This window comes from Gobio gobio (genome assembly GCF_949357685.1).
Source record: "Gobio gobio genome assembly, chromosome: 6".
In the NCBI taxonomy this organism is placed as follows: Eukaryota; Metazoa; Chordata; class Actinopteri; order Cypriniformes; family Gobionidae; genus Gobio; species Gobio gobio.
This window is the reverse complement of record NC_137102.1, coordinates 37,163,510-37,190,379: the sequence shown is the minus strand read 5'-3', so window position 1 is coordinate 37,190,379 and position 26,870 is coordinate 37,163,510. Positions and strand designations below refer to the sequence as shown.

The 26,870-nt window shown below is 37.7% G+C and overlaps 1 protein-coding gene across 1 annotated transcript; it reads right to left on the bottom strand.

The window, feature by feature from the left end:
* Positions 1 to 5,427: 5,427 nt before the first annotated feature.
* Positions 5,428 to 26,504, bottom strand: wrnip1 (WRN helicase interacting protein 1). The gene is made up of 7 exons (XM_079819545.1): positions 25,883 to 26,504; positions 20,109 to 20,303; positions 13,347 to 13,579; positions 9,997 to 10,220; positions 8,656 to 8,811; positions 8,418 to 8,497; positions 5,428 to 6,695 (listed from the first exon to the last, which is right to left on the bottom strand). Exons 1-7 carry the CDS (start codon positions 26,381 to 26,383, stop codon positions 6,414 to 6,416), a joined length of 1,671 nt encoding a protein of 556 aa, XP_079675671.1. The 5' UTR covers positions 26,384 to 26,504; the 3' UTR covers positions 5,428 to 6,413.
* Positions 26,505 to 26,870: the final 366 nt, after the last annotated feature.

Below are 26,870 nucleotides of genomic sequence, written 5' to 3'. Positions count from 1 at the left end.
TTATCAGCCAAAATAGTCCCCCCTCTGGTGCACCAGAAAAGAGACTAGATCGGGGTATAAGTGAAGGGACTCAACCCCGTTTGAGGCATCATAGTCTCGACCGCGCATCGGAGGCGCCGAGTGACGCGCGCAGAGTTGCCGTGGCAACCCGCGCTGTCACCCGGCAGCCAGACGGCACACGGCGCGCTGAACACTCAAACCCTCACGCGGAAGGTGAGATGACCAGCGCGTCGACGTGATCCCGTTCCCCTGGGAGAACATGGATCACCCACGACACAGTCTCAACATGTTTATGCGAGAGGGATCGTGGCCGTCAGGACAGGAAACAACCGCATCCAGAAACGCACGGGTGGAATGCCATCTTGAAAAAGACGCAGCGTCACCCGTGTACTCTTTTGTGAGGAAACGCTCTGTGCTGAAGCACTCAGGGGGAAACGCGACAGCGCACGGGATTGTAGTGCAGCCCGTGCCTGTACTCAATACAGGAAAACGCCCAAACCAGACCAACAGAAATTTGTTGCTGTGAAAACAGCAGTTTTCTCTGTAGCGCAGAGGCAGCTGATGAGTCTTCCGCGGTCCTGCTGGAATGTGCCGTCTCTCCAACACGCGTTTCTCCTCTTCTCCGGTTCTTTCAAACTCTTTAATGTCTTGCTGATAGCAGCAAACTCAATTTGAGTCGTCTTCATCTGCCGTGTGGCTCCGAAGTGAATGACAGCGTGCATTCGCTCTCGCTTCCTGTTTATACCCGCGGCGCGGGGCGGAGCGCGAGATGCAAATCTCGCACGCCAATTGTTCATTGGCCGGTTCTAGATAGCTCGAAGCTGATAGGGGCTCCCAGAAGTGATCCCAATTCGTCGGTACGTCCGACGTATGTCGAACGTGACCGACTGAATGGGAACCACAGGCCTCATCCGAGGAAGCAACAAAGAGTAAGCTTAGATCTGTCTGTCACAAACAGATTTTTCTCTTAGACTCCAGCACAAAAGTCTTGCAGAAGTTACAAGAGCTCTGCGAGAACCAGCAAGACATCCTCACACTTCAGAGAAGACTTTTAGCTGCTATTATGGATATTGGATATTAATCTTGAAAAAGTATCACTATACCTGTTATTAACCAATTTTTTTTTTGCAAGAACCGCCTCCACTTTTGCTAGGCTTTCCTGTAGCTCAAACAGTAGAGCATGGTGCTAGCAACGGCAAGGTCATGGGTTCGATTCCCAGGGAAAGCAAGAACTGACTAAATGTAAAATGTGTACCTTGAATGCAATGTAAGTCGCTTTGGATAAAAGCGTCTGCCAGATGCATAAATGTAAATGTAAATGTATTATTGTGCCAGGGGTAGAGACAGAGGAGGAAATTCTAGAAAATGGTCCCTGTCAAACTGTTGAAGAGCTTAAAATGTTTGACACATTGTTTGAAAATAAAGAGACTAGGTCAAAGATGATAATAAATACATAAAATAAGCTGTCAATGTTTGTTGACAATAAAATGCTCACTCATTGCATAATTTTCAGCTGTAGTATTGTTACAGTGAGTTTACTTGAAGGGATTGTTCATTTACGGATTAATTGTTATTTACTCACTCTGATGTTTCTTTAAACCTGCATTTTTTTTACATGAAGATATTTTGAAGTGTGCTCGTAAAGGGTGTGTCTTAGGATGTGCTCTCTTATCACAGGAAAGTTTAAAAAAATATTGATTGTCAATTAAATTAGTTACAAAGCAGAGATGATTTGTTGTATTATCAGATTATTTCATCTAATTTCTAGGAGCAACACAGAGGAACTTCAAATTACTTAAATCAATACAAGTGGAAGACCTAATCTCACTGGCCCTGAAATTCGCCCCACAAAGGAATTCAAAATGGTAAACGCACTGTATTTGTCAGGGTTTAGGCGTGGATAAAGACAGAACACCCAAATTGAAATGTATGTGTACTCTCTAAGTCCTCCCTACGGGTAGGTGTCTTTGCATATCTCCACCTGGAATATGCTCCCAGTGTTCCTTTGGTATTCCTGTGATAAGTGGGAGTCCTTCGTCCGTACTAGCCTTACGACAGGGCGCTCGCACTTTTGCAGGGCACTGGAAGACAGCCGAGTGGCGTGATTGTATCGGGACCCCCATTCATTTTTCACTAACGTTACGCTGTAGTGACTGAACGAAAGGGAACGTCTCGGTTACATATGTAACCCTCGTTCCCTGAGGAGGGAACAGAGACGTAACGTCCCTTTGCCACATCCGCTGTGCTGCTGGAACGGCCGGGAGTTCAGTCTTGGCTCCGCAGCAGATAACATAATGCGTACTTCCTTATATACCCACATGGTGGGGCGGAGTAACGCATGCAAATTCCGCATGCCCATGGCATTGGCAGTGCCATTGGGCGTTTTTGAATTCTCGAAGATGATTGGCTTCTAATCGAAACCCCCATTCGTTAGTCACTAACGTTACGTCTCCGTTCCCTCCTCAGGGAATGAGGGTTACATACCTAACCGAGATGTTTTATTTTATTAAAGTAAGAAAATTTTGAATTGAGGTTAGGGGAACGTTAGATTAACAATCTACAAACCAAAAGCTAATGTTATATTTCCGTTAAGAAAACCTTCCTGGCTAAACTAAAACAAACAAAAAAATAGAATGTTCTGGGAACCAAAAACTAACGTTCTGGGAACGTTCTGTGAACCAAAAATTGTTAACATTCGATCGGTAGGGGAAAATAGTCAAAATTCTTTATTAACCCTGTATTCTAGATAAATAATGAAATGTATGTAAATTATACATGATTTTTAAAATAATAATAATAATAATAATAATAATAATAGCCTACATTTTATGAATTTAAAACCTGTGTTTCTGACCATCCTTATCTCTTTCTGATCTACACGATTACCAGTTAAGGAAATTCACCCTTTAAAGATAAAAGGTAAGTAACTGTCATCAATTCTTTCCTAACAGTCAGCTTAATAGCTTTCATGAACCCTACGCCTTTTTAGCTTGTGGTTGCTGTTTGTGTTTTAAAGCCAAACAGTTTGCTATCACATGTCTTTCTTTGTGACAATAAAAACATTCTCGATCCTCTTTAGTCTGAGATGCCTTTGGAACGAAAGGATTGTGGCTGCAAAGGAAGAGTCTGTGATTTCTCTGAGCGAGCAGATGCAAAGACATTTAATGTGTTAGGACAAACTCGTCTGCTAATACAACTGCATGCAACAACAAGTTAATTTCTGTTCATTTATGTAAACCACAACACGCTCGGACAAGCATCCCTTAAACTATTCAAGCAGTACGAGCTCTCATAATGCGTTAAAGTCATTCACTTTATTACCATGTCAAAACAATAATAATAATAATAATTCCCTTGCAAACTCCAAGTAAGTCCCCTAAACCTCTGCCTATATGCTTTTGGGACTAACCCATAAAAAAGAAGAATAGCAGATTTCATAGACTCATACTTTAAACTCTCCTCTAATGACAAAGTAGAGCAAACTTCCAGAGCTTTACCGATCAACTTGCACTGTAATAGTAAAGACCAGACCTCTCTAGGCCAATGAAGAGAAGTAGCAATGCGTCCAAATGCACTACAATAAGAATCTACTTCCGATTCTCTAAACTGAGGTACTAATGCAATGTGCTTGCTTACATCAAATTTAACCTAGGATGGATCAGTCAGCGGAGGAGCATTAAAGAGCTGACTTGGGTTTGACCTCGCAGCCGAACCAGTAGAAACCTTCACTGCCTCCAGATCGAGCTGTTGCAGCTTCACCTGTTTGTCAGCCTCAATTTCATTCAAGTTCAGCTTGACGTGTTTAGGCTTTCTCTTGTGCCTCATATTGTAAATATGCCAAGTGGACTTTCAGTTGCGCCCCCTCCCTTAAATCAGTAGAACTTGGAGAGAATGGATCAAGCGGTGGCAAGCTGGCCTTAGCATTGGCCATCACCTCTACCGCTCCTCTTATCTTTCTTATCCCACATGTGCACTGCAATAAATTAGATGTATACACATGGGTTTGTTGATGGACATACACTTGTTAAGGCTGATGGTGAGGAATTACAGGTGCAACATCTCATAATGGAACTCAAACTGAGTAGCGTATCACAGAGAAACATCCTGCGATGGAGGTTTGGGTTGAAACTAGTTCTTCCAATGTTTCACCATTGGACTCGGACTGATGTGATAAAATCTGTCATCATAAAACGTCTTTAAAGTGTGTTAAAACGCTGAGGAAGCCTCCGGACGGAGCTAGACACACACTGTAAGCAGTAGACCAATCGTAACCGACTGTGCCATCTGGCCAATCAGAGCAGGCTCGCAGAAAGGAGGGAGTTAGAGAGACTGAATCAGTGGACAAGTCGTTTAAGAATCATTGAAAAATGTAATGCGCAATGTATATTATGAAAAAAGTTAAATTTTTTTGACCTTTGAATCATGTAAACCTGTTGTAGGAGACCCCAAAACCAAGTTAAGAACTTAATAGAATAATATGGGTACTTATAAGCCAGGGCAAAGAGATACCAAAAATATTCATCAACTTGACTTGTGCGCTCTGGCCTTATACACAGTGCATGCTATTGTAAAGACTGTAGGTTTGTCCCCTTACCACTGCATTTTCTGCTCTTCAGGACCTAACATGCTGTTTTTATTCACCAAGCTACCACAATTACCACCCCCTGCCTTGAATTCATACATTTATATAGATGTCGTCTCGCCGTATAGCTTTTATTACATTCAAAAAGCAGTTTCACCCAGACATACAGAAATCAAGTCTGATATAACTTCCATTACATGATTTTAAGTTTGCTGAGCAGAATACTAATTGAGATGACGTGAAATCAAAATGGCAAGATGCAATAGAGGTTTGCTTTTGTTACATAAAAAAATTATTGATGTTTTGTATAAGACTGACAGTGTAGCTTCCACTTCAGCTCAACTTGGACTAAACACCCACAAAGGAAAAAGCTAAGCACTGAAGGCAAACATAAGCACAGTTCCAGTCACTCTTGCAGATGAACCTTTAGAAGAGGTGGAGAACTTCACCTACTTGGGCAAACACCATCAGTAACAGGAACCTGTGGCACAAAACATCACAGCTCCCAGTCCAGGACAAAAATCACAGAGGGGCTGGACCTGGAATACTAAAGAAAAAAGGAAAAGAGGAAGGCCAAGAAACAGAGATCTCGAGGTGGATTGCAAAAAGATGGGTTGCTTGCACCTGGAGCGAGGTTGAGAGGAAAGCCCAAGATAGAGATGCCTGGCGATCCATGGTTGATGGCCTGTACTCCAAAAAGTGTGGAAAGGTGAAGTATAGTGGTAGTAGGCAATCAATATAGTAACATTTTCAGACCCTGTGTTTATTTTAATGGACATGATTTTCTATAGCTTTATTCATGGTTTTTGTTATTTTATACTACCCAAAGAACAAAAAGATTATTCGATTGGATACTTTATTGTAAAAAAAAAAAAAAAAAAACGATGGAGACTTAAAGCGGCTGTCCGTAACTTTTTTTGAGCTCAAGATATACAAAAAATATATAATGAGAATATACAACATGAATCCATTTTCCAAATCGTGTTTTTGTCTAACCCTGAATAATTATGGTACATTTATAATAAGTGTTTATATTGGGACTATTTCAGACCGGTCTGGTAGGAACCACTGCAGAGGAGCACAGTCCCTGCGTGACTCGCCATAGACATAAACGGCTGCAATGTTCTTCCACAAGACGCATGCAGTTTTGTTTATTAACAAAAAGATAGAGCACAAAAAGTTACGGACTGCAGCTTTAACTTTGACCTATTAATAAACAATATTGACTTTCAAAAAAGTCATAGAGGTTTGGATTGACATGATGGTGAGTAAGATTTAAATTTTTGGGTGAATCATCCTTTTAATGACTCAAAATGGTGGAAATTACACTCTGACCACATTCAATCATGTTAAATTCTGAATCAAAATGACTAAGTAAAATATTTGCAAAAACAAAAAAATATTTACACAAAAAAATGAGACTTGGTTTTAATAAAGAGCATGTTAAGTTTAATATACAACGTATAACATTGGTTGCTTGCAGATAAAAGTGGAGAATAACTGTAAACTTCTAAAGAAGCAAAATCATGAACTGTCTGGGATGTGGCGAACACGTATACATGTTTAAGAATGCCTTATTGGTCAACCTTTGGTTTGAATGGTTTCTTATCTAATTATTTAAATTTGGTAATTTCTTACTTTATATGTACCATTTTCTATATAAAACTTTGAATAACGTTAAACCATTATTAGCAGCATAAGCAAAGGCAGATTTATTGAAGATTTTTCGAAATTTCACTGTAACAAGTGGAAGACGTGACAACAATGACAAAGGCAACAGCAAAACTGCAAACTTAAATGTCCATTTCTCATGAAGCCAAAAGGGGAACAGTCATCGATTGGAGGGCATCCAGGTAAAAAAGTTGATCCCACGAAGTTCCTCAGGAAGGTATTCTTGGTCCACTGTCCCATTGAAGTTTGGGTTATATTTGTATCCTTTAGCGTAGCCCAGATTCTTCATTAGTTTGGTGGGGGCGTTTCGCAGGTGGAGGGGCACGGGCGGCAACGGGCCCTGATGGTTTCTCAGACAGGCCTTGACGTTATTATAGGCCTTGTACACCTCCACAGACTTGGGCGCTCTGGCCATATAAACCACACACTGGGCTAGAATGACCTAAAACAATTCAAGAGGAGATGGAGGTGAGAGTGGAGATCAAATGTTAGTAATAAGAAAGCTTGTTTCTGCTACAACAACTAATCAATAAAATCGTTAATAATCGATAATGAAAATCATCGACAACGATTTTCATTATCGACCAGTCGTGCCAAATTACAGCACTGAATAATGCATTTCTATGGACAAAATGCATCTAAAAATAGTGAGCTGCAGGAAAGATACATGATCCAAGCGGCCAAAACATGATAATTCTTTATATAAAAATAAAAAAAGGAATTGTGACATTTTAATCTTACTTTTATCACACAAATTGCGAGTTTACGTCTCAGAATTCTGACTTTTTTCCTCAGATTTACGAGAGAAAAAATTCTGAGAAAGTAGCAATTCTGATATGTGATATATAAATTCACAGTTCTGACTATGTTCTCGCAAGTTTATGTCTTGCAAAGATATTAACCCGCAATTGTGAGAAAATGTCAGAATTGTGAGTTATATTCTGTGGCGGAAACAAACTCCCATAACACTTCCATACATTTCGGAAAGGGTCAAAGTGAATTGCAGGTTTTTATTGCACAGGATATGTGCTGTGAGAAACTCCGTTTTTGTTCAATGTTTGGCAAATTTCCATTATGTCTTAAATGATTAAACAGACAAAAAGATCTGTGTTTAGTGTGAATGCGGTCTAGTATATGTCTATGCCATCAAAAATATTCAAACTAAAACAATGCTGATAAAGCGAAAAATCACTTACTGAAAGAACCCTTGGATACTGAAGGCTTAGTTAATAGCTTGTATTCGCTTGCATGTTTTGAAGCTATATTTAGTTGAAAATTATTTAGCATACAACTATTTTAATTTATTATTGATTTTTAATTAATAATAGTAATGGTGCTCTGATCAGGGTTTTTCGAGCCGAACACCAATAATTGGAAGCAATATTGGCTGTTACAGATCACCGAAATAAATTAAAGGGCAACTATTCTTAACCACCATGTATTTTTTGTAAAAAAATTAAGAGATGAGAAAGAATCATGAATTGACAACTCTTTGTTTATTGGCAAACATGTGCAACATATTCCATTCCCCCTCTTGGAGATTAGGAACAACTTAGAGCTTAACAAACATAGCATTCCTGCTAAATAAATAATAAAAATAAAGAAACAGAACAGTCTTTATCAACAGAAAGCAATGAAATGTAAACTGCATAGTCTTCACTGTATAAATTAAATAATTACTCGTTATAATTGCACACATCGTGGAGTTTAGCAACAGTAGACTGTATTTTGCGACAATCATTTATCTAGCTGATTTGGATGTTAAGTTTGGGCTTTTAGGGAGGAATAAAAGTCTCCGCTCCGCTCTCCGCAAAGACATTGCAAAATTATTGTCCTTTTCAGACACCTGGTGGAACTGCCAGACCGGTTTATGTAATGAAGCATTTTTAGCTGCGCATAGAAAAATTGTCTTGTGAGTATTGCGTCATCTGATCTGCCTTTATAGAGACCACTGATCAAACTATATAAAGCTATTATCGGCCGATAACGATTGGCGCCCAATCAATCGAACCACTCTTAAGTAACAGTTAAAAGTAGTTAAACTAATGTAGATCATGAATTAGAATCTGATTGTGACTCCCAGAATCTAAACCAGGTCGAATCGTGAGGTGCCTAAAGATTCCCAGCGCTAGCAGCAAATGCAGTGTATTTGACTGTGTTGTACCTCACATTCGGGCATGCCCATGAAGTGACAGGCCTGGAACGCCGATACAGCCTGAGTGAGCGCCATAGGGTCCGCCAGACCTTTAGAAGAGTACAAAACAGATCCAGTCTGTCAAGATGTTAACTTTTGGATTACACACTAATTATGAAGTTACTATTATGGTAAAACAAAATAGGTTTTGGAAAACATTGAACAGTTTATAAATGGACTTCAGGGAACAAACAAAAAAAACACTTACCAATATCCTCACCAGCAAACCGGACCAGTCTCCGAGCCACATACAGCGGGTCTTCACCTCCCTCCAGCATTCTCCCCAGCCAATAGAGGGCAGCATTTGGTTCTGATCCTCTCATTGACTTGTGCAGGGCTGAGATACAGTTATAGTGCTCCTCACCTGTGTCACAGAATTTACATTTCTAATGAACTCTGACTCAATGTATGAGAATTTGAGTACAACTACCCGTAAATATTTATGTGCATAACAAGTTTTTGGCAATAATTTATTTAAGATATAACATGGGAGTACAACATGCTCAACTGCTCTCATGAAGTCCTTTTGATATGCATTTCATGTTTGTATATTCCAGGAATATATTCCTTCATAGTGACGCTCACTTGTGGAAAAATACATCTCTAACTAAAATCTATTGCAAGTAAAGTAGGGAGAATCTGAGATTGGTTGAACTTGAATTACTTTCCTGAGCAATGAATGCAATACATTTCATTATATCTTTTTTGAAACAGCATAGTGAGCTGTCTGCATGCAAAATATCTTAAAATATATAAATACAAAGTTTACATCAGCATTTTGCTAAACTAATAAGCTAATGACAAAATACTTTAATAAGCTTACAAACATGTGACGCACACAAACTCAAGACCCTAAAAGCAATCACAATGGGAAACGGGGTTGCAAATTTGTGGTAGCCTAATTTGTGGAAAGTGACAATAGAGCTTAAAAAACTGATCAACGGCTGGATTTGTCTTGTGTTGATCAAACTGAGCATCTTTTGTTAAAGTGCCTCTATTATGCTATTTTAAAGGCTCCTAATTTTGTTTTGAAGTCTCCTACAACAGGTTTACATGCATCAAAGGTCAAAAACACTTGTATTTTCTCATAATATACATTGCATAATATACATAATAGCTACTCCGCTCTGATTGGCAAGATGGCGCAGTCTGTTGTGATTGGTCTAACAATACGAAAACAAAAATTACTATTACAACTTCAGCTCCGTGAGAATTCCTAAAGCTCAGAGATTATACACACTGTAAAGACAGTAATGATGATGTCGATTTTATCATATCAATCTGAGTGCGAGTCCAATGATGAAACATGGGAAAAACGAGTTATTCAACCCGAACCTCCATCACAAGGTCGACATTGGCGTATTTGCGTATTGTGTACACTTTCGACATTACAACTTTGCAGAACGTTTACATTCACAAACAGCTCTATTACACACTGCATGAAAGGGAATTTAGCACTTTAAAGGTTAGGTTAATAATAATTCCAATAATTGCATTAGATGAAATGAACTGATTGCTGAATAATGACTTCAGTGCAAACAGGACATACCTGCTTTATCATAGAGAATGTGGGATCTCTGAAGTCCCTCTTTAATGTGTTGCTCACGCACGATTATTTTCTGAGGGCCGGCATCGGGTTTGGAGGAAGCCGTGCGCACCTGCACAACACACGCCTGCACCGCCAGCTGAAGGCCGTTGAGAGCGGCTCGGGCATCACCATCACACAGGTGCGCCACAGTGTCCAGGGCTTTCTCCTCAACACAAACCTGAGATCTGAAGACAAATCGCACATTGAGTTCAGGCCTCTTCAATAAAACAGTGTTTCCCAACCATTTTAATTTCAACATTTTCAAGCTTCAAAATGTACGTAAAGACATTGTAAAACTAGTCCATATAAATCGAGCTGTTTAATCTAAGTCTTCTGAAGAGACAGAAGAAAGCCATACAAGTTTTGGAACAACATGAGGGTGAGTAAATTACAGAGTTTTTATTTTTATAGCAAAGGGACAAACTATCCCTAAACCAAAATCTTTCCAAGGACACCTTGGAAACCCCTTAATGTACACATTCCTGAGCTCAATTATTATTGATATATTAATATTATTCACAATCACTCATCAATCAATTGTGTGCAGATAGTAATGGCAATTGTTTGGAATATTGAGTCGGAGCTTTTAAGAACCTAAATTTACTCTAGTCTTTCTGAAGGTAAAGTGTTTTGCTCAAAGGTTGTATCACATTATCAATGAGAAAAATGTGAAAACTAGGGTTAGGAATCGAAAATTGGATACTTAAGGTCAGGGATCGGATGCTTTAATAATATAAAATTTTGATTATGCTTAAAAATTCCTGAGTGTACATTTTAATGTGATTTCAAACAATTTTCAACCATATGAAGACGTGAAAGAGAACTAAATTCTGCACTCGTGCTGCACTGTGTTTTCCTTGCGCACACATCCAGAGCTGCCTCCAGATGCGCTTTGAATTAAGTTCTTGTACGCTTCTTGCGCTTGAACCCACAAATACACACACAATTATGTAAAAATATCCTCGTAACCACAGCCGGTTATGTCTTAAGTGAGCGTTTACAGTTGAGAAATAATATACGTGCAACAGTGTATTGGATCCATGTATTTGGTCTTAAAGTGACAGCAGCCTAATAATCAACCTGCTGGCATGTGTCATTAATGTTAATCAAAGAACAAAAGAAAAATCACTCACTGAATATCTTTTGTAACTTTAACAAAGATGAATCTACATTTTATTTATAAAAAGAAATCTATAAGGGTTATTTTACAAGTTATTTCAATCTCTGTACCTGAACTTTTTTCAGTTGTATTTATTTGTGCTATTGATAATAAGTTTATTCATTTATTCTTATTTTATTACTGTTTACTTGTCTTTATTAATATCTGAAATTTATATTAGTTAGTCCAGACCAACTAGTGTTAGTGTTCTTTAGGCTGATTTTTGTTCATGGGAATCAGCTGCAACAAAAAGTTTTGCCAAAATACACAATAAATATGTTTGATATAAATGTTTTAACGTTACTGGAAAACACTAACTGGGAAACACTAAGAATGGGAATTGCTAAAATTCAAACGATACCCAGCCCCTTTCTATTTAGGCCAGGAAGCAAAAACCCAACAACAACCCAGATCACTTTATTCTGCATGCTGCAACTTAAAGGAATGGTTCACCCAAAAATGTTAATTCTGTCATCATTTACTCACACTCAGGTTGTTCCAAACCTATATGAGTTTCTTTCTTCTGCTGAACGATGGGAACATGGGGTCCATAAACTGTTTAGCTCCCCATATTCATCAAAATATCTTCTTCTGTGTTCAGCAGAAGAATGAAATTCATACAAGTTTGGAACAACATGAGGGTGAGTAAATGAGGACAGAATTTTCATTTTTGGGTGAACTATCCCTTTAAGATCTGAGACATTGCTATTTTGTTGACAGTTTTGCTTTATTTTCATTATTACCCCATAACTTTGCGTCCCAAAGATAAAATGTTCTGTCCTTAAACCATAAACCAGCAGGGGTGAAGGAAGGGACTCACCTTGTACCACACTGCAATCTGGTTAAGTTTCACTGGACCACAGATAGACTCATTGTAACACTTATATCCAACCAAAATCTTACCCTGAACTTCAGCAGATCATTAATGAACTGCTGTTCTGTTTTTTTTTGGCAGTTCTCACAGTTCTATCATTAAAATATTGGCCGAGTGTGAGAAGAACACAGCGTCCTACCAAGCGAAATGGACATTGATCTCATGAAACGTGTGCAGACGAGAGAGAGTCTGGATCTCTGCCCTAATGTTTAACTGGAGCACGACTTCTCATCTTACCCATTTATGACCGCGTCCATACATGCAAGTTAACAAAAAATAAAAATCTGGCATGCAGGACAACTGGGATGCTGTGGTGCGGTATGATTTTGAGCCAGAGACATAGTTTGACAACGCCAGTGTGCGATTTTAGTGAATTTTAAAGACATGGTGCTGCTTTCTCAGTGTACAAACCTGTTTAAGTATCGTTTTGCTATTGTTTGAGGCTCCTTTTAGGGGAAGGGCTCTGATAGCGATGCCATGAAAAGTGATAGAACATAGTTTATGAATCATAACCTGCCAAATTGGCTAGTGTGTTGATATGTTACCCGCAGTGGATTTTCACCTGCATTTGGCGGGTAGGCGGGTGTTAATTTCAAGTTGCCCAGCTGTAATATGCTAAATGCAACTATAAAGCATGGAAATATATAGACATTATAAACATTAACATCAGGAATTTCTATAAAGCTGCTTTGAAACAATGTGTATTGTAAAAATGCACTTTATAAATACATTTGACTTGATTTGAACTTGACTAATAATGTAATTGTATGCTGCTGATTAAGAAGGGTTGTTCTTAGGCTTGAAGGGGAGCAGAAACCATCTGAATCTGAAGTGTTTTCATGTGATATAACAGCGATTTAACTATACTACATAGAAAGATCTGAAGATGTTTTATTGCAGCTTTTTCATCCCTACACTAGTGGTGCTACTCATCAATTTTGTTCCATACTCATCAGTAAGATCCTAGTCACAGGACGTTCTTCAGACTGAGTCTCATAAAACAATAAGAGCATTCAGTTCATTGAAACACAACACCGGCTCCAAGCGTTTGTGTTTACGGCAGACGCTTCCATGACTCCTAAGGGCCCTAAAACCTGATCCAGAGCAGTTCACAGCTGGTGCACTTGAGGTCAGGGTTAGAGACAACTGTTTGTCCTACTTACCAATCTGAATGCCTAACAAGCCAATAAATCATCAAAATGAGGCATTAAGGTGGGAGGAAGAGCCATCTCTGTTCGGGTGATATGCTGTGATAACAAGGGCACAACTGACACTTACTCTGAGCCGATCTCCGAAGAGTCCCGTTCCACTGCATCCCCATTCAACACCTGCAGTCCGAGAAAGTCTACAGCCCGACGCAGAATCAAGCCCATCGCTTCCACCGACAACTTTTCCAGGACCAGAACCCTGCACCGACTCAGCAATGCACTGTTGACCTGGAAGGATGGGTTCTCTGTGGTGGCCCCAATAAGAGTGATCGTCCCACACTCCACGTGAGGCAGGAAGGTGTCCTGACAACAGGAAGGGAAGAGAAATATTGAAGTAAGCCAACACTGAGGGGGAGAGAAGATACCAAACATTCCAAAAATGGCTAAATTTCAAAGGTGAGTCTGTTCTAGATGAAATGATGATAGTAACCAGGTTTCTATCCAAGGATATTTTTTGTGGAAAAAGGTTAAGCGCATCAAAATATTCACCGATATAGTTGATGGTGGAAATGTTTGCATTTTTAGCATATGTTGGCACAATCTTTTTCCGATACTTCAAATGTTGCGAAAAACTAGTTTGGAAACACTTTTTGTCAAGAAAAAGGGTTTTAACGCAAGTAAATATGGTATCATATGACAGAATTAGCCTATACAGAGTGTGGTTTGTGTTGCTCCTGTTAAAGCACCGTTTCTCTGTAGTTCAAAGGCGCATTAAATCTATTACATTCCTATTATTAAATTGTAAATATATATTTTTTTTTATTACTATTGGTAAGAAATGAATAAGTCATTGCCTCTCAAACAAACAAGCTCATCAGAAAAATAATAGCTAACTGCACCCGTTTCTGAATATTGCTTGATCTACATAGTCTTTATAACGAAGTAATAATAAATAAAAAAACATGACACTTGTTAATTAAAAAAAAAATATGTATAGGGCTTACAATTTAATATTATAAAGTTTTGTTTCAAAATAGATGAGGAAAATATAGCGCCTTGAAAATCTCTGCAGCTCGTCAAAAATAAAAATGAGGCGTCTGTCAAACGAAGGAAGGCTGTTGGAGTTTCCAAAACTGACATAAAGAAAGATAAAATTAATGTGTTATTTCAGTGTCGGAATAAATAAAATTAATGCCATAAAATCACGATTTCATGGGCAGGATCTGGTTATTTGACAAATGAAAATCACAAATGACACGTGTTGATAAAATAATTTTATAAATAGGCTACAATATGTAAAATAATTTTATCTCCAACAAATTAGAAAAAATAAAGTGGGTTAAATCCAAAAAGCTCTAAACTCTTAAGACGGCAGCTCTATAGACCATTTAAAACAGTTAAATATAGGCAACACAAATAAAAAGTTTAGGTTACAGTTGCATCTGTCACTGAGGGAAAAGAAAATTAGTAGCGATTTGATGTTTTATTAATCGATTTGATGTTATAGAACTCTGAAACCAGAACGAATAACTTTTTTTTGGTTTGAATGATCTGAATACATGCGTTCTCGGCCACGTCAAATACATTCTGATAAATTATTCTTAGAAATTATTCAACAAATCAGCATTATAACTTAATGACATCTGTCATAATAACATGACGATTTATTCAAATATACATTACATATTGAAGAACAGGTCAAGTATAAATACATTGAATTTGCATTATAATTTGTCTGGCTATCACCAGACCAAGCTCAATTTAAGATTGAACATTGGTCTGGGGAGTCTGCTATGTATTTTCTACTGCACAGGAGGCGTTATAAACGAGCATGAATTAAATGACTCTGTACGCAATTGGATAGTCCTTCAACCAATCAGACCACAAGAACCGTGATACCATTTATAATTATATCATTTATAAATGTACACATTTCAGATATTAATGCAATAGATTAAGTATTGCATACACCAATTATTTATATCGTGATATATAATTATTGAATCACCTTGTTTTCAAACATTTTCTTAAATTTACTAAATTAATTACAGTTTTAATTCCTTCTCAAAATTATTTTGACAGATATACATCTATTTTTTATATTAGTCCTTGACCTTACTTTTTTTAAACATATGGATTCCTCTTAGTTTATACTGACTTTCTCTTATTTCAAACAGCTTCTGAAAACAATTTGGAAGTAAATTATTATATACTTTATACATCGTCTGTGCAGTATAAAAATAAACAAAATCAACAAATTTTAAAGCTTGTAAATTAATAAACAATTTATTTATAAAAAATAAAATAATTTCTCAAAAATTTTCGAGAACTGGGAAAGCAGAGAGATTGGTCTGTAGTTGGAAAAAAGATGTCTATCCCCACTTTAAAAAAATAGGAATAACTTTAGCTGTTTTCATATTATTTGGAAATATACCAGACAAAAAATGACAAATATGTGTAAACGGTTCTACTATATATTCTAGAATATTTTTTAATAATGACATGACAATATCATTACAATCAGCAGACTTTTTACTCTTACAGTTATTAACAATATCAATTATTTCCTTTTCATCAGCTCCCCTAATAAATATTGAAGGACTAATACTAGAAATATTCACTTCATCTACCCTATCCTCAGTTCTCTGCTCTACAATCTCTTATATATAAAAGTTTGTTTACACTTACATAATGTGTGTGTACTGTGTACAATTATTATGTATATTTTAATACACACAGATACATGTATATATTTAAGAAATATTTGCATGTTTTATATTTATATATTTTATATTATATATAGTGGTGGGCATAGATTATTTTTTTAATCTAGATTAATTCCAAAATTAATCTAGATTAAAATGGCTCATTTGAATTCTGCCGAAGGCATTCAGAATATGTGTGCTCGTAAGTGATTGTTTGTCTTTTTGTAGTTTGAATAATAAATAACTTCTGTCCCTTTAAGAACTGACGCACGCATGGATCCCAAACACTGTTCCTGTGAGCTGGTTACGACTGTGTTTACGTTAAAACTCACCAAGATGAGCATTGAGACATTTTTGAGTATATTTGACCATTAATAAGCTGGAAAAAGGAGCTAATTTTTGCACTTGTATGTCAGAGGCGGCTTTATTACGGTATGTGTGTGTGCGCTTCAGATGTGAGTGCGAAATCTGCGGGAATTAGTAGAATTAACGTTATGTGCAACCCTGCGCGAAATTCAGACCGGTCACACCAATACTAACAAAAGTCCAGCAGAACACCTGTTCGTCATGTTCAGAGGATTAACCGGACTGAAAGAGAGGAGGCGGGTGTGTCAACTCGCTGTCGGTCGGAGAGGAGAGGGGAGCGCAGCTGATATCGATACTGTAGAAAATGAGTATTGTATCGTTTCAGATATTTCAGTATCGATACTAGGGGTGCACCGATCCGACTTTTTCAGTCCCGATACCGATACCGATGCCTGGGCTTTGTGTATCTGTCGATACCCGATACCGATCCGATACTATTGTTGAATTAATAATAAACTGTATATCTTCCACCTTATACCTTCCTTGAAGAGACTAAAGGCACCAGACTTTACTAACTAAACATAACTAAGACAAAATAACAGATGAATGTAAAGTGTTGAATTCTTATTTATTTAAAAAACAATTGTGCTTTCAAATCTAAAATAGAATGTAATCAAACTTCTTTAAATAAATAAAATGTAGCAGTGGAAACAAAAAACAGTCAAACATACAATAGTAATCTGACAGTTACCAAACATTTTTTACACTACAGATCATTGTTTTGGTATATAATCATATCAATATTAAAAAGTAGCATTACAAATTAACAAATAGTCTTAATTTTCTGCCATATGCAATTTAATAAAAATGATCAGCTAGCTAATAACAACTTTGTTCTGGTTTCACCTCACTCCTGTCTAAATGATTGTAGGCTAGGCCTATTTATTTTACTACACATTGTCAACAGAAATAAGCTGAAATACTGTCGATAATTAAAAATAATTCTTACTACCCACTCTTGCTTAATTGGGTAAGCACTTGTGTTCTCATTTCAGATGCGTTCTGAGTAAATTAATAAACTGATTCATGAGTTCAGTGTTGGACAGATCAGTTGTTCTAACCAGTCGTTAAAATGATTCTGTTCAAATGAGTCATCAGGTCACGAATCGGACATTAGCAGACACGTTGTGTGTGAATCCCGTCTGTAAGAACATCGCGAAAGATGTCAACACAAAGAAAACACTTCATAACTGAATAAACTTTGTCTCCCGTTTATTGAAAGTATGCTTTATGTCAGCTGGTAAGAGAAGAGGCAATGTTTTTTGAGCGCAATTCACAACCAGCGATATTTCAAGGACAAATTTGTCCGAATGTGTCACGTGCAACATGGTTTCGGTCTTCCGACCTTTTGATTTGGATTAATATGTGAAATATGAGAGAGCTAACGCTGATTATTTTGAAGACCCAGAGAGTGTGCGCGGGGGAGGAATTCTCTGATCGGTCTCTCTGTCACTCAGTCACAAGCGCAGCATCTGTTCTACATCGCTCGTAAATCACAATAACTCATCAAATTAGGCTTTGGCGGCCGTCAAAAAATGTTTAATGCAGGAAAAACCCTGACTTTGCAGTAATACCACCTCCCCTCGAAACATTTAAGTTACTTTGCAGACATTGCGAACTAGTTCGCGTGGCAAGCGTGAAATATCTCCTCCACACAGCCGAGTCTCTTCTAGCATGCGACACACGTGAAGCTGACGAATGACGTCGGTTCTGCTGCGACGGAAAAAAACACCTGGATCGGCTTGTGGATCTGTTAATTTTTCCGATCCCCGATCCAGCTATTTTGTCATTATCGCGGCCGATATCCGATCCTAATATCGGATCGGTGCACCCCTAATCGATACATAGCGAAATATGGATATTTTTGACAACACTAGTAGGCATACACACAGGTTCGAAGACTCGTTCTCTGCCCCCTACAGTGCAATTCGGCTAGGTATACATCCGCGCTAAAATATCAAGGTGAAAGTCATCATAGCTTGCGTAGTATAGACCCAGCTCCCAACCCAACTTTGAGAATAGATTAACGGTGATATTTTTTTTAATCGCCCGATAAGAGTCTCACGTTAACGCAGCACGTTAACGCCGATAACGGCCCACCACTAATTATATATAAATATTTTTTATATAAATATTAAAAAACATTTCTTAAATATATACATGCATGTGTGCGTATTTATATACCCATAATAATTCACAGTACACACACACATATATTATGTAAACAAACTTTTATTTTGGATGCAGTTAATTGCGATTCATTGATTTGACAACACTAATATAAATAAAATAGTATATCAGCCTGGCGAGTAAACTAAAACATTTAGCTACCAGCCATTGGCGATTATGTTGCCAAGGTGAGCGTAGAGGTTTGCCTAAGTAAATTTTTCTAGCTGACCAATGAGTTTTTGGAAATTGAATGGCTGAGGTATATGTAACATTACATGACATTGTTTACAAGCTATTTTATTGACGTCTTTCCGCGGTTGAAAGACTGATTGAGCAATTGCATGATATGGATTTGCTCTGTATCTTTCAACATATCTTCTGATGTGCATTCATATTTATTCAATGCTAACTAGTAGGGTTGCAAAGTTTCAAGAATTTCAGAAACTTTCCAGGATTTTTTGGAAATTTTAAGCCCCATTGCAACCCTAATAACTAACATTAAAGTGCGGAAGAGATTATCGGTTCACATGTGCTTTGTGCTGCCGCTTCGCTTGAACTGAAGGCGCTACAGTGATCTTCTCGCCACATTAAAGAGCTCCAAAACGGTATTTATTGTTTGATTTTTGTAATAAACATAATTACATAATTTGAAAGCTGAAACATTGTTTCATATCAGAAGTAACAACGCAGAAAGCTTATTGAGATTTATTGGATGGGAGGCGCACTAAAGTAAACAAAAAAAAATAGACTGTAAGATTCACATCAGCTCTTCAAATTGAAAATCGATTAAAATCAAGAAATTTATATTTTTTACCCAGTCCTAATTGGCAATGAACCGTACATTTCGGATGAATGGAGATTCTCTCTCTCTCTCTCTCTCTCTCTCTCTCTCTCTCAGGTATTACACACTTCATTTAAGTCAATTAATTAATAAAAGAATGCTTCAAAGAAAGTTTCAAAGATGGTTGTATTGAAAGCAGCTGTTTGTTTGATTAACTGGACATGTTTGCACTCTTCCTATTTTCCTGTTGACTTCATCTTTATGCTATGTTCTATGTTTTCTGTCTAATAGTTTTCAACTTGAGTGCACTTTGGATTCTGGCAGCATACAATAAAGAGGTGCAATAAATTCCATATACTCCTCTTTTTTTTGGGGGGGGGGGGGGTGTATCCTCTTGCCTTGCCTATTGTCTGCAGCATTTACAAATATAATTATGGGTGTATTTTAAGGCCACTGCCACTGTTGTTAAGGATAAACTGTACTGGCTGCCTGGTATACACAAATAAACATGCGGTGCCAGCTGCACAAGACATCTAACAAACATGAATTTACTTTTATTGACATGCAGTGGTCGCAAAAAGTTTTTGTAGACCAAAGTTGCACCCAAAACATCTACATTTCAAATCAGGTGTCTGTGTATGTTTTTGGGTTTTTTTGTATACCGTATGAAGTCAGTTCTCCTCAGGTGTCCTAGTGGAGGGAACACAAGTGTAGAGAAGCACACTAACCATCAATATGTTCCACTAATGTTTAACAACCACAAAGTGGCACGATAGGACTTATCTTCAGTCTCGAGACTATATTCATAAACTCTGTGGCTTTAGCATCCAAATACTTTGGCTCACTGTGCCTCTAATGTCGCATAACTGACCTGCTGGGATTTGTTGAAGCGATGTATCTCGTCGATGAACAGAATGGTCTTTCTTTTGGACAGACGAAGCTCATTCTGGGCCTGTTTGATGACCTCACGCACATCACTGGTTGACGCACTGGTGGCCGAGAGCGTCACAAAGCGTCCTGTACCTTTCTTCTTAATGGAACTGGCAATAATATGGGCCAAGGTGGTCTGAAACAACAAAATGGGATCTTCTCATGATTTTTTTTTTTGGCTCATCAAATGTGATCACTTTCGAATTTCAATACATGTTTGTTGTTTGCAACGCATCACTTCTTTCTGAAATAGTGTGAAAGACAAAATTTGACATGAGTGAACTCAAGTAGAGGGGAACAGGCCCCTCAAACATGTGATACTGCTCTGCTGTAGATCCATGTGACAATCTATAAAATACCAAAAATAAATGAGTGAAGCCAGATACTCAGGAAGGTCTCTGTTTCTGACCAAGTTAGTTTTCCATTACACATCACAAGTGAACTATCCATCACAGCAATCGAAAATAAGTTTCTAGTCTACACTGAAAAGAGTACATATCAACATCCATACAAGCATCGAAGGTAAGATGATAACAGGGAGAATATCACAAAGAAATATCTGAGCCCCTGAAAAATCACATTACATTCGCATTACTATAATGCAGTAATAAAAATCATCTTTAAAATAGTAAGTTCACTTAATGACCCCTAGGGACATTATCCTATCACATGCACCTGTCAACAGCTAATTTGACCCTTTTCACGCTGCTTAACAAGTCACTTTAGAACAATTGGGTCAACTAGCTCAAATGAAACCAACGACTTAAATTTGTCGTTTCTCAAATGTTATTACTTTGGACTAAAATCCGTTATTCTAATCTTGAAGGAATAGTTTACCCAAAAAAGAAAACATTCTTTTTCATTTTGGGAGTGAGTCATCATTTACTCACCCTCATGAGTTTCTTTCCTCTGTTGAACACAAAAGAAGATATTTTAAAGAATGTTAATCAAACAGTTGACGTCAACTCTCTCGCTAGTAGCTACCAACTCTTTTTAATTTTCATTTTGGGTGAACTATCAAATTAATAATAGTACTCACATCAACTGTCTACAAAGAAAATATTTTTACTGTACAGAAGACATAAAATGGTCTATTATGGCCAAAATATGAACACACATACATCATTTCTTTTCTAACTGTAATGAAAATCGGGGGTTATAGTTCTTATATGTGAGATTTACCCACATATGTTGTATATTTTCTGAAGATTACTTCCTGAGACAGGTTCACATTCATATAGTGATTATCATGTACAATATTCTTAAACATAACATAAGACTATCACAACTAGGCAGCATACAGTATTTCCATCCACAACAAAGACACCAAACAAGGAATGGAAAGGTTGCATTGGAGTCAGATAGCACTGGCTGGCCCATATAACAAACATAGTATCACGCCTGTTATACACATGCTCCATCTGCAGTCCGTATGCGGTGTGTATTGCAGTGCATATGCGATGCAGGAGCGGCACACGCTGTTGTGTTTTCACATATGCTGCGTTTGCAGTGCGCAACTGATCCGTGGTTGTATACCACAAACAGCATTTATTCATTATTTTATTTCAAATCCAAAAGTTGTTACTGAACATGGCTTTGCATTGCACAGCATTGCAATTCTCGTTGTATACACTTTCATAGATGTCAAGTTTAAACGTACTACATTTAAACAACGTTTTATTCAATTAATTACTTTATATTTATAGAGCCTAGTACTTTAGATTTAGCTCACGCAAGTGGCAAAACATTTAAACATAGGTTATAGCCTAAAATCACAAACATTTTTAATTAGAAACTTACAATAGGCAAGACAAAAACAGCCGACTCTCATCTTTTCTTTAGTTTTTAAGTCCTTTTAGAAGAAATCCTGCAAGTCATAAAGAACTTTGTTTTTCCACCTCCAAGAAAGGACGAGTGCTATCCATTATGTCTCCTTGTTGACCTAAATGCCAGGTAAGGCAGGGCTCACAAAATTTCTAAATTGTTAGTAGCCCTTCAGGCAGGCACTCTTCAGATTTTGGTAGCTTTGGTAGTCATATACATAGAGCGCTTCACGGCTGTTACACATCACATAGGCTACCCAACACTTGATCCAATCATTATGTTGGAAAATTCTTATCAGAATAATTTCTGTTAAGTTAGTGTATATTTTTTTAGGTTAAACTTAAGTTATTAAGCAATATCTCATGTTGGGTTTTTCCTTTGTGTTTTATATGCTGTCCACAAGGAGGTGCTCTATATGTTATCCTTGATTTGTTTTCCCTGAAGAGACGCTGGTTTTGAAATCGAAAGTGAAAGAGTGATGCACGTTCGTTGCGCTTTACAGTGAAATGAGAGTTCTGTCTTTAATAAAATCAACACATTAATTATTTATCTCTCATCCACCCGCAATTAATTACAATGTTTTATTTTATTATCTGGTCCGCCTGACCCGTGGATATACCCACAATCCACTCATCACGACACTAACACACTAAAACACATATATACACACACATACATCAGCTAAACTTCCCTGTGGACAAATCAGCATGATCAAAAACATCTGTGATCTTATTTTATTTTTTTCTAAGTCAAGAAAGTCAACAACGCAAAGCAAGAAAGGAATTGTATTCACTATTTAAAATAGCACGTCGGGCAGGACCGTGATATGTTTTGGTTGCCCGGCTGGAAGATACCATAGCCCCAGGACGTCGGGCTAGCGATTTTTTAGAGCCCTGTAAGGTGTCGTTTTCCTTGCTTTACCTGAGGCAAAAAGCCATGTGCTGACCTTGAAACAGAGTAGACTTTAATTATATGCATCTGTGGTGAAATTACTAGATTTTCGCGTCACTACATGTTTATTTTAATGCGATCAATGCACTGTCACTTTAATTCAGCGGGTCCAGCACAGCAAAAAATTGAAAATTGAGAAATGATCGCCGCACTGCTGCAGATGCACCATGCATTTTTTCTTCTGCTGAACTTAAAGGAAGATATTTGGAAGAATGTTTATAACCAAGCAGATCTCGGCATTGACTACCAAAGTGGGGAAAAAAATATCATGGTAGTCAATGGCTGCCAAGATCTGATTTGTTACAAACATTCTTGAGCGTGACTAAATGATGACAGAATTATCATTTTTGGGTGAACTATCCCTTTAAAATACGTCTAAGAGTTTTACACACAGGTCTGTTATTGTAGGGACATTGATGTTACATTCTCATGCCCCTATAGGGCTGTGCAATTAATCGTATTTCAAGTTCGATTTTTCCAACAATTATGAAAACAAGACAATCAAGGTAAAACAATTATTGTGCCGCTGCAGCATTTCGTCCAGTGCACTTTCCTTTCCTTCACAGTGGTGCGCTTTCGTTCGTCCCTACGCCAAACTTAACATTAAAATCAGCCGAATAATTGAGTGACGTAAAATGCAGTCTACTGTTGCTAAACTGCAGGACGTGATTGATAATAAACAGTTATTAAAAGCGCATTAAGCTGCAAAAGAGATACTGTTCCCTAGGCGGCCACCTGTACGCACGCTCTTAGATGGCCAGGAACGCACATAAGCGAATTTACTGTGGGCTTCAGATACGCGCCTTAACGGTCAAATAGCCTACTCACAAATATGTCGAAACACCATTTTGGTAAGTATCCTAGTAAACAACGTCGTTTGTCTTAAGTGAATGTAAACACAGAGAAAGAGTGTGTGTGTAACAGTATCGGGTCCTTGCATTAGCTCTTAAAGTGACTGCAGCCTAATAAACCTGCTGTAACAACAAAAGACAAAGATAAAATCACTCACTTCTCTTGAATGAATAACTTTGTAATTTTAAAAAATTATTAGTCTATATAATGTATACATCAGTGTTATTTTACATTTGATTACTTTATTCATTTTCTGTTGTAGGCTATAACTGATCTGTTATCTTCCTGAAAAAAAACCTAAAGCACTGACTTGTATTTTGTTCTGTTGTACTTTTGTCTGCTTTGTTTGTAATTAGTTTCTTTTTTCTTATTTTATTGCTGACTGACTTAATGCATTCTGTAAGTGTTCTGAAGATGTTTTACATTAATTAACCTAGTATTAGTTTTGCTGAAGTATTGATAATTGTGAAATTTCACCAACATTTAAAATGACTCATTTCATGAAATAAGACTTTGATCATATCAGACACCCACCAACAATCGTGATTATGATTTTGCCATAATCGAGCAGCACTACACCCCTAAACATGCCGTAGAACATAAAAACAAACTGTGATTGGTTGCTTTACATGACAGTCAGGCGGCCTCTGGGCGGTCCTTGGCCAATGAAAGCTGTGACAGAGTCCAAACCTTTTGCTGTCAGCCTGAAGGTCTGGCTACGTGAGACTATAACAAACACAGTAAGCAGAATGAAACACCAAGGCCTTTGAAAAAAACAGCTAAATGCTAACTGATCCCTGAGGCAGTATTTCACAAGTCTCGTGTACAGAATCATTCCTATAAAATTCCAGCCAAAGAATCTGAAAAAGCAAAGAATGCATTTAATAAGAATGGCATGACAAAAATGTAGCATGCATGTAACATTTTGAAGAAATAATTAGAAATGTGAAAATGGTGTGGAAAACGCCAAATTTATTTTAAGATAAATGCAAATATTTGAGGCTTTGAACATTTTTGCCTGATCCTTCAAAGTTAAAATGTAGAGTTCAGCCACAAATTTTAAATTAAACTATTCTTTGGTATATTTTCATGCTATTAAAATTATTTTTTGAGGGTAAACTAAGTAAACAACCAGTTTGATATGTGCATTTATTAATTCTATATCTGGAGTCTATATGGGACCAGGATTGAGGACTTTTGAAACACATTATACTTGATTAGGGATGTCACAAGTACCGGTACTTCGGTACCAAGTCGGTACTGAAATTATAAAAATGTGACAATACCAGAATTTCGTAGTACCGACTCCCGAGTATATTCGGTACCCACAGCTGCGTTCAGTCGCTTCCTGAAAATAGTCAGGTCGCTTGTTTTAAGCTTTGTTTAGCTTGTAGTTAAACAGTTGAGTTTTACAGTTTTCAAATCCATTCAGCCAATCTCTGGGTCTGGCAGTAGCACAATAATTAGTTTTCTGTCTATAAATGTCTCCAAACTGTTGTTCCCTTGTCTAATAAAACACAAATTATATAAAAGCATATTTAGTGTTTCCATGGTTTCTACAAAATAAAAACAGAAATCGAGGGTAACGCAGGTATGATGTCATTGATAGGCGATGCACGGACACGGTCTGTGTCCTGGTTAAAATTGCATTATTTCTCCGGATTTCTACGTTTGGGATCATGCAAGTACACAAAATATATAGCACTGTTCTAGTGGTTTTTGGATATTTTAATCCAAAAATCGTACATATTGTGCCTTTAAAGTCAGCATGAAATTGAAGTTGAGACTTTTCTTCCCCATTTTGACAAATATCCGATTGAAAAAGCTTCTGGGACTAGAACAAATGTAGGGTTTGTCTATTGCCATGATCTTGTGAGTGACAGGAAAGCGGGAGGGGAATAAAGAATATGAAAGCACATTAATAAAACAATATAATAATAATAATGTGTGTACAGATAAATAATGAATAATAATTATAATATTGCAATATTTCATGATAAATAAGAATTGTCCATTTTGATTCCACGCTGACTTTAATAGAGCATAAAGGTAAGGTATCTAACGTATAGTGCAAATATGTGAATGAACCTTTCCACAGCCTGGTGGCCCCCAGAGTATCAGAGAAGGGACGTCTTGTGACTGCAGCAGGGACCTCAGCAGGGTCTGCTCTCCAATCAGCTTATTCTGGCCGAAATACTCCTCCAGGGTGCTGGGTCTCAGGACTTCTGCCAGGGGTTTGACATTATTCAGCCTCAAGGCTCTTGGAGAAGATGCAGCTGGTACTTCTGGACATTCAGACTTCATGTCTGGACTGACGGAGACGTCTGTACTCTCTGGACATGAGACAGAAGATGCAGGTTTTTGTTTCTGATCTGTCGCTTTAGCTCTGGTCTGAAACACGGAGAACACTGCAGAAGGCCGGGTGTCAGTAGCGCTAGTGCGGGGTTTTTTGGGGGGTGGTCCAGATGTGTGATGATGACCATCAATGCCCTGTAAACACGCATCCAAGTGCGCGTTAATTCTGTCCGGTTCAAAGTCACCCGCGCAAACCGGACACTTTACGGTACGATCTGACGCATCCTCCGCCATGTCCACATTGAATTCCTTTGCTTATTTCCCGCCGCTGGTGTATAAATCACCTGTCGCGTCTTCTTGTTGACATTCACCCACATGTACAGAAAGAGCGCTCTAGGTTATGACGCGGGAGAATGGTGATCTCGTCTCGCGAGATTCTTTAGTGACAGGAAAGTTGAGTTCCACTTCCTCATGAACTATTGAACTTAGAAATTCGAACCTCGCTCTTCATTAGTAAAACAAACACACTGTACGGTGTCCGATTCGACGGAGTTTAGATGTTTAGAAATAGCTCTTGTGAGCTGGTTACTTTTAATGAATTAAAAACAAGTGGTATAGCCACAGGAAGAAATTACTGTGAGATTTAATTCAGTGTATTTCATATGACAACGTTAAGATGTCAAACAAAACATATAGGCCTATCAATTAAATAAGCCATGTGACAAGTTGCAATTACTTGCAATTTTAAGAAATAGTTTAAATTCAGATTATTTTATTTATT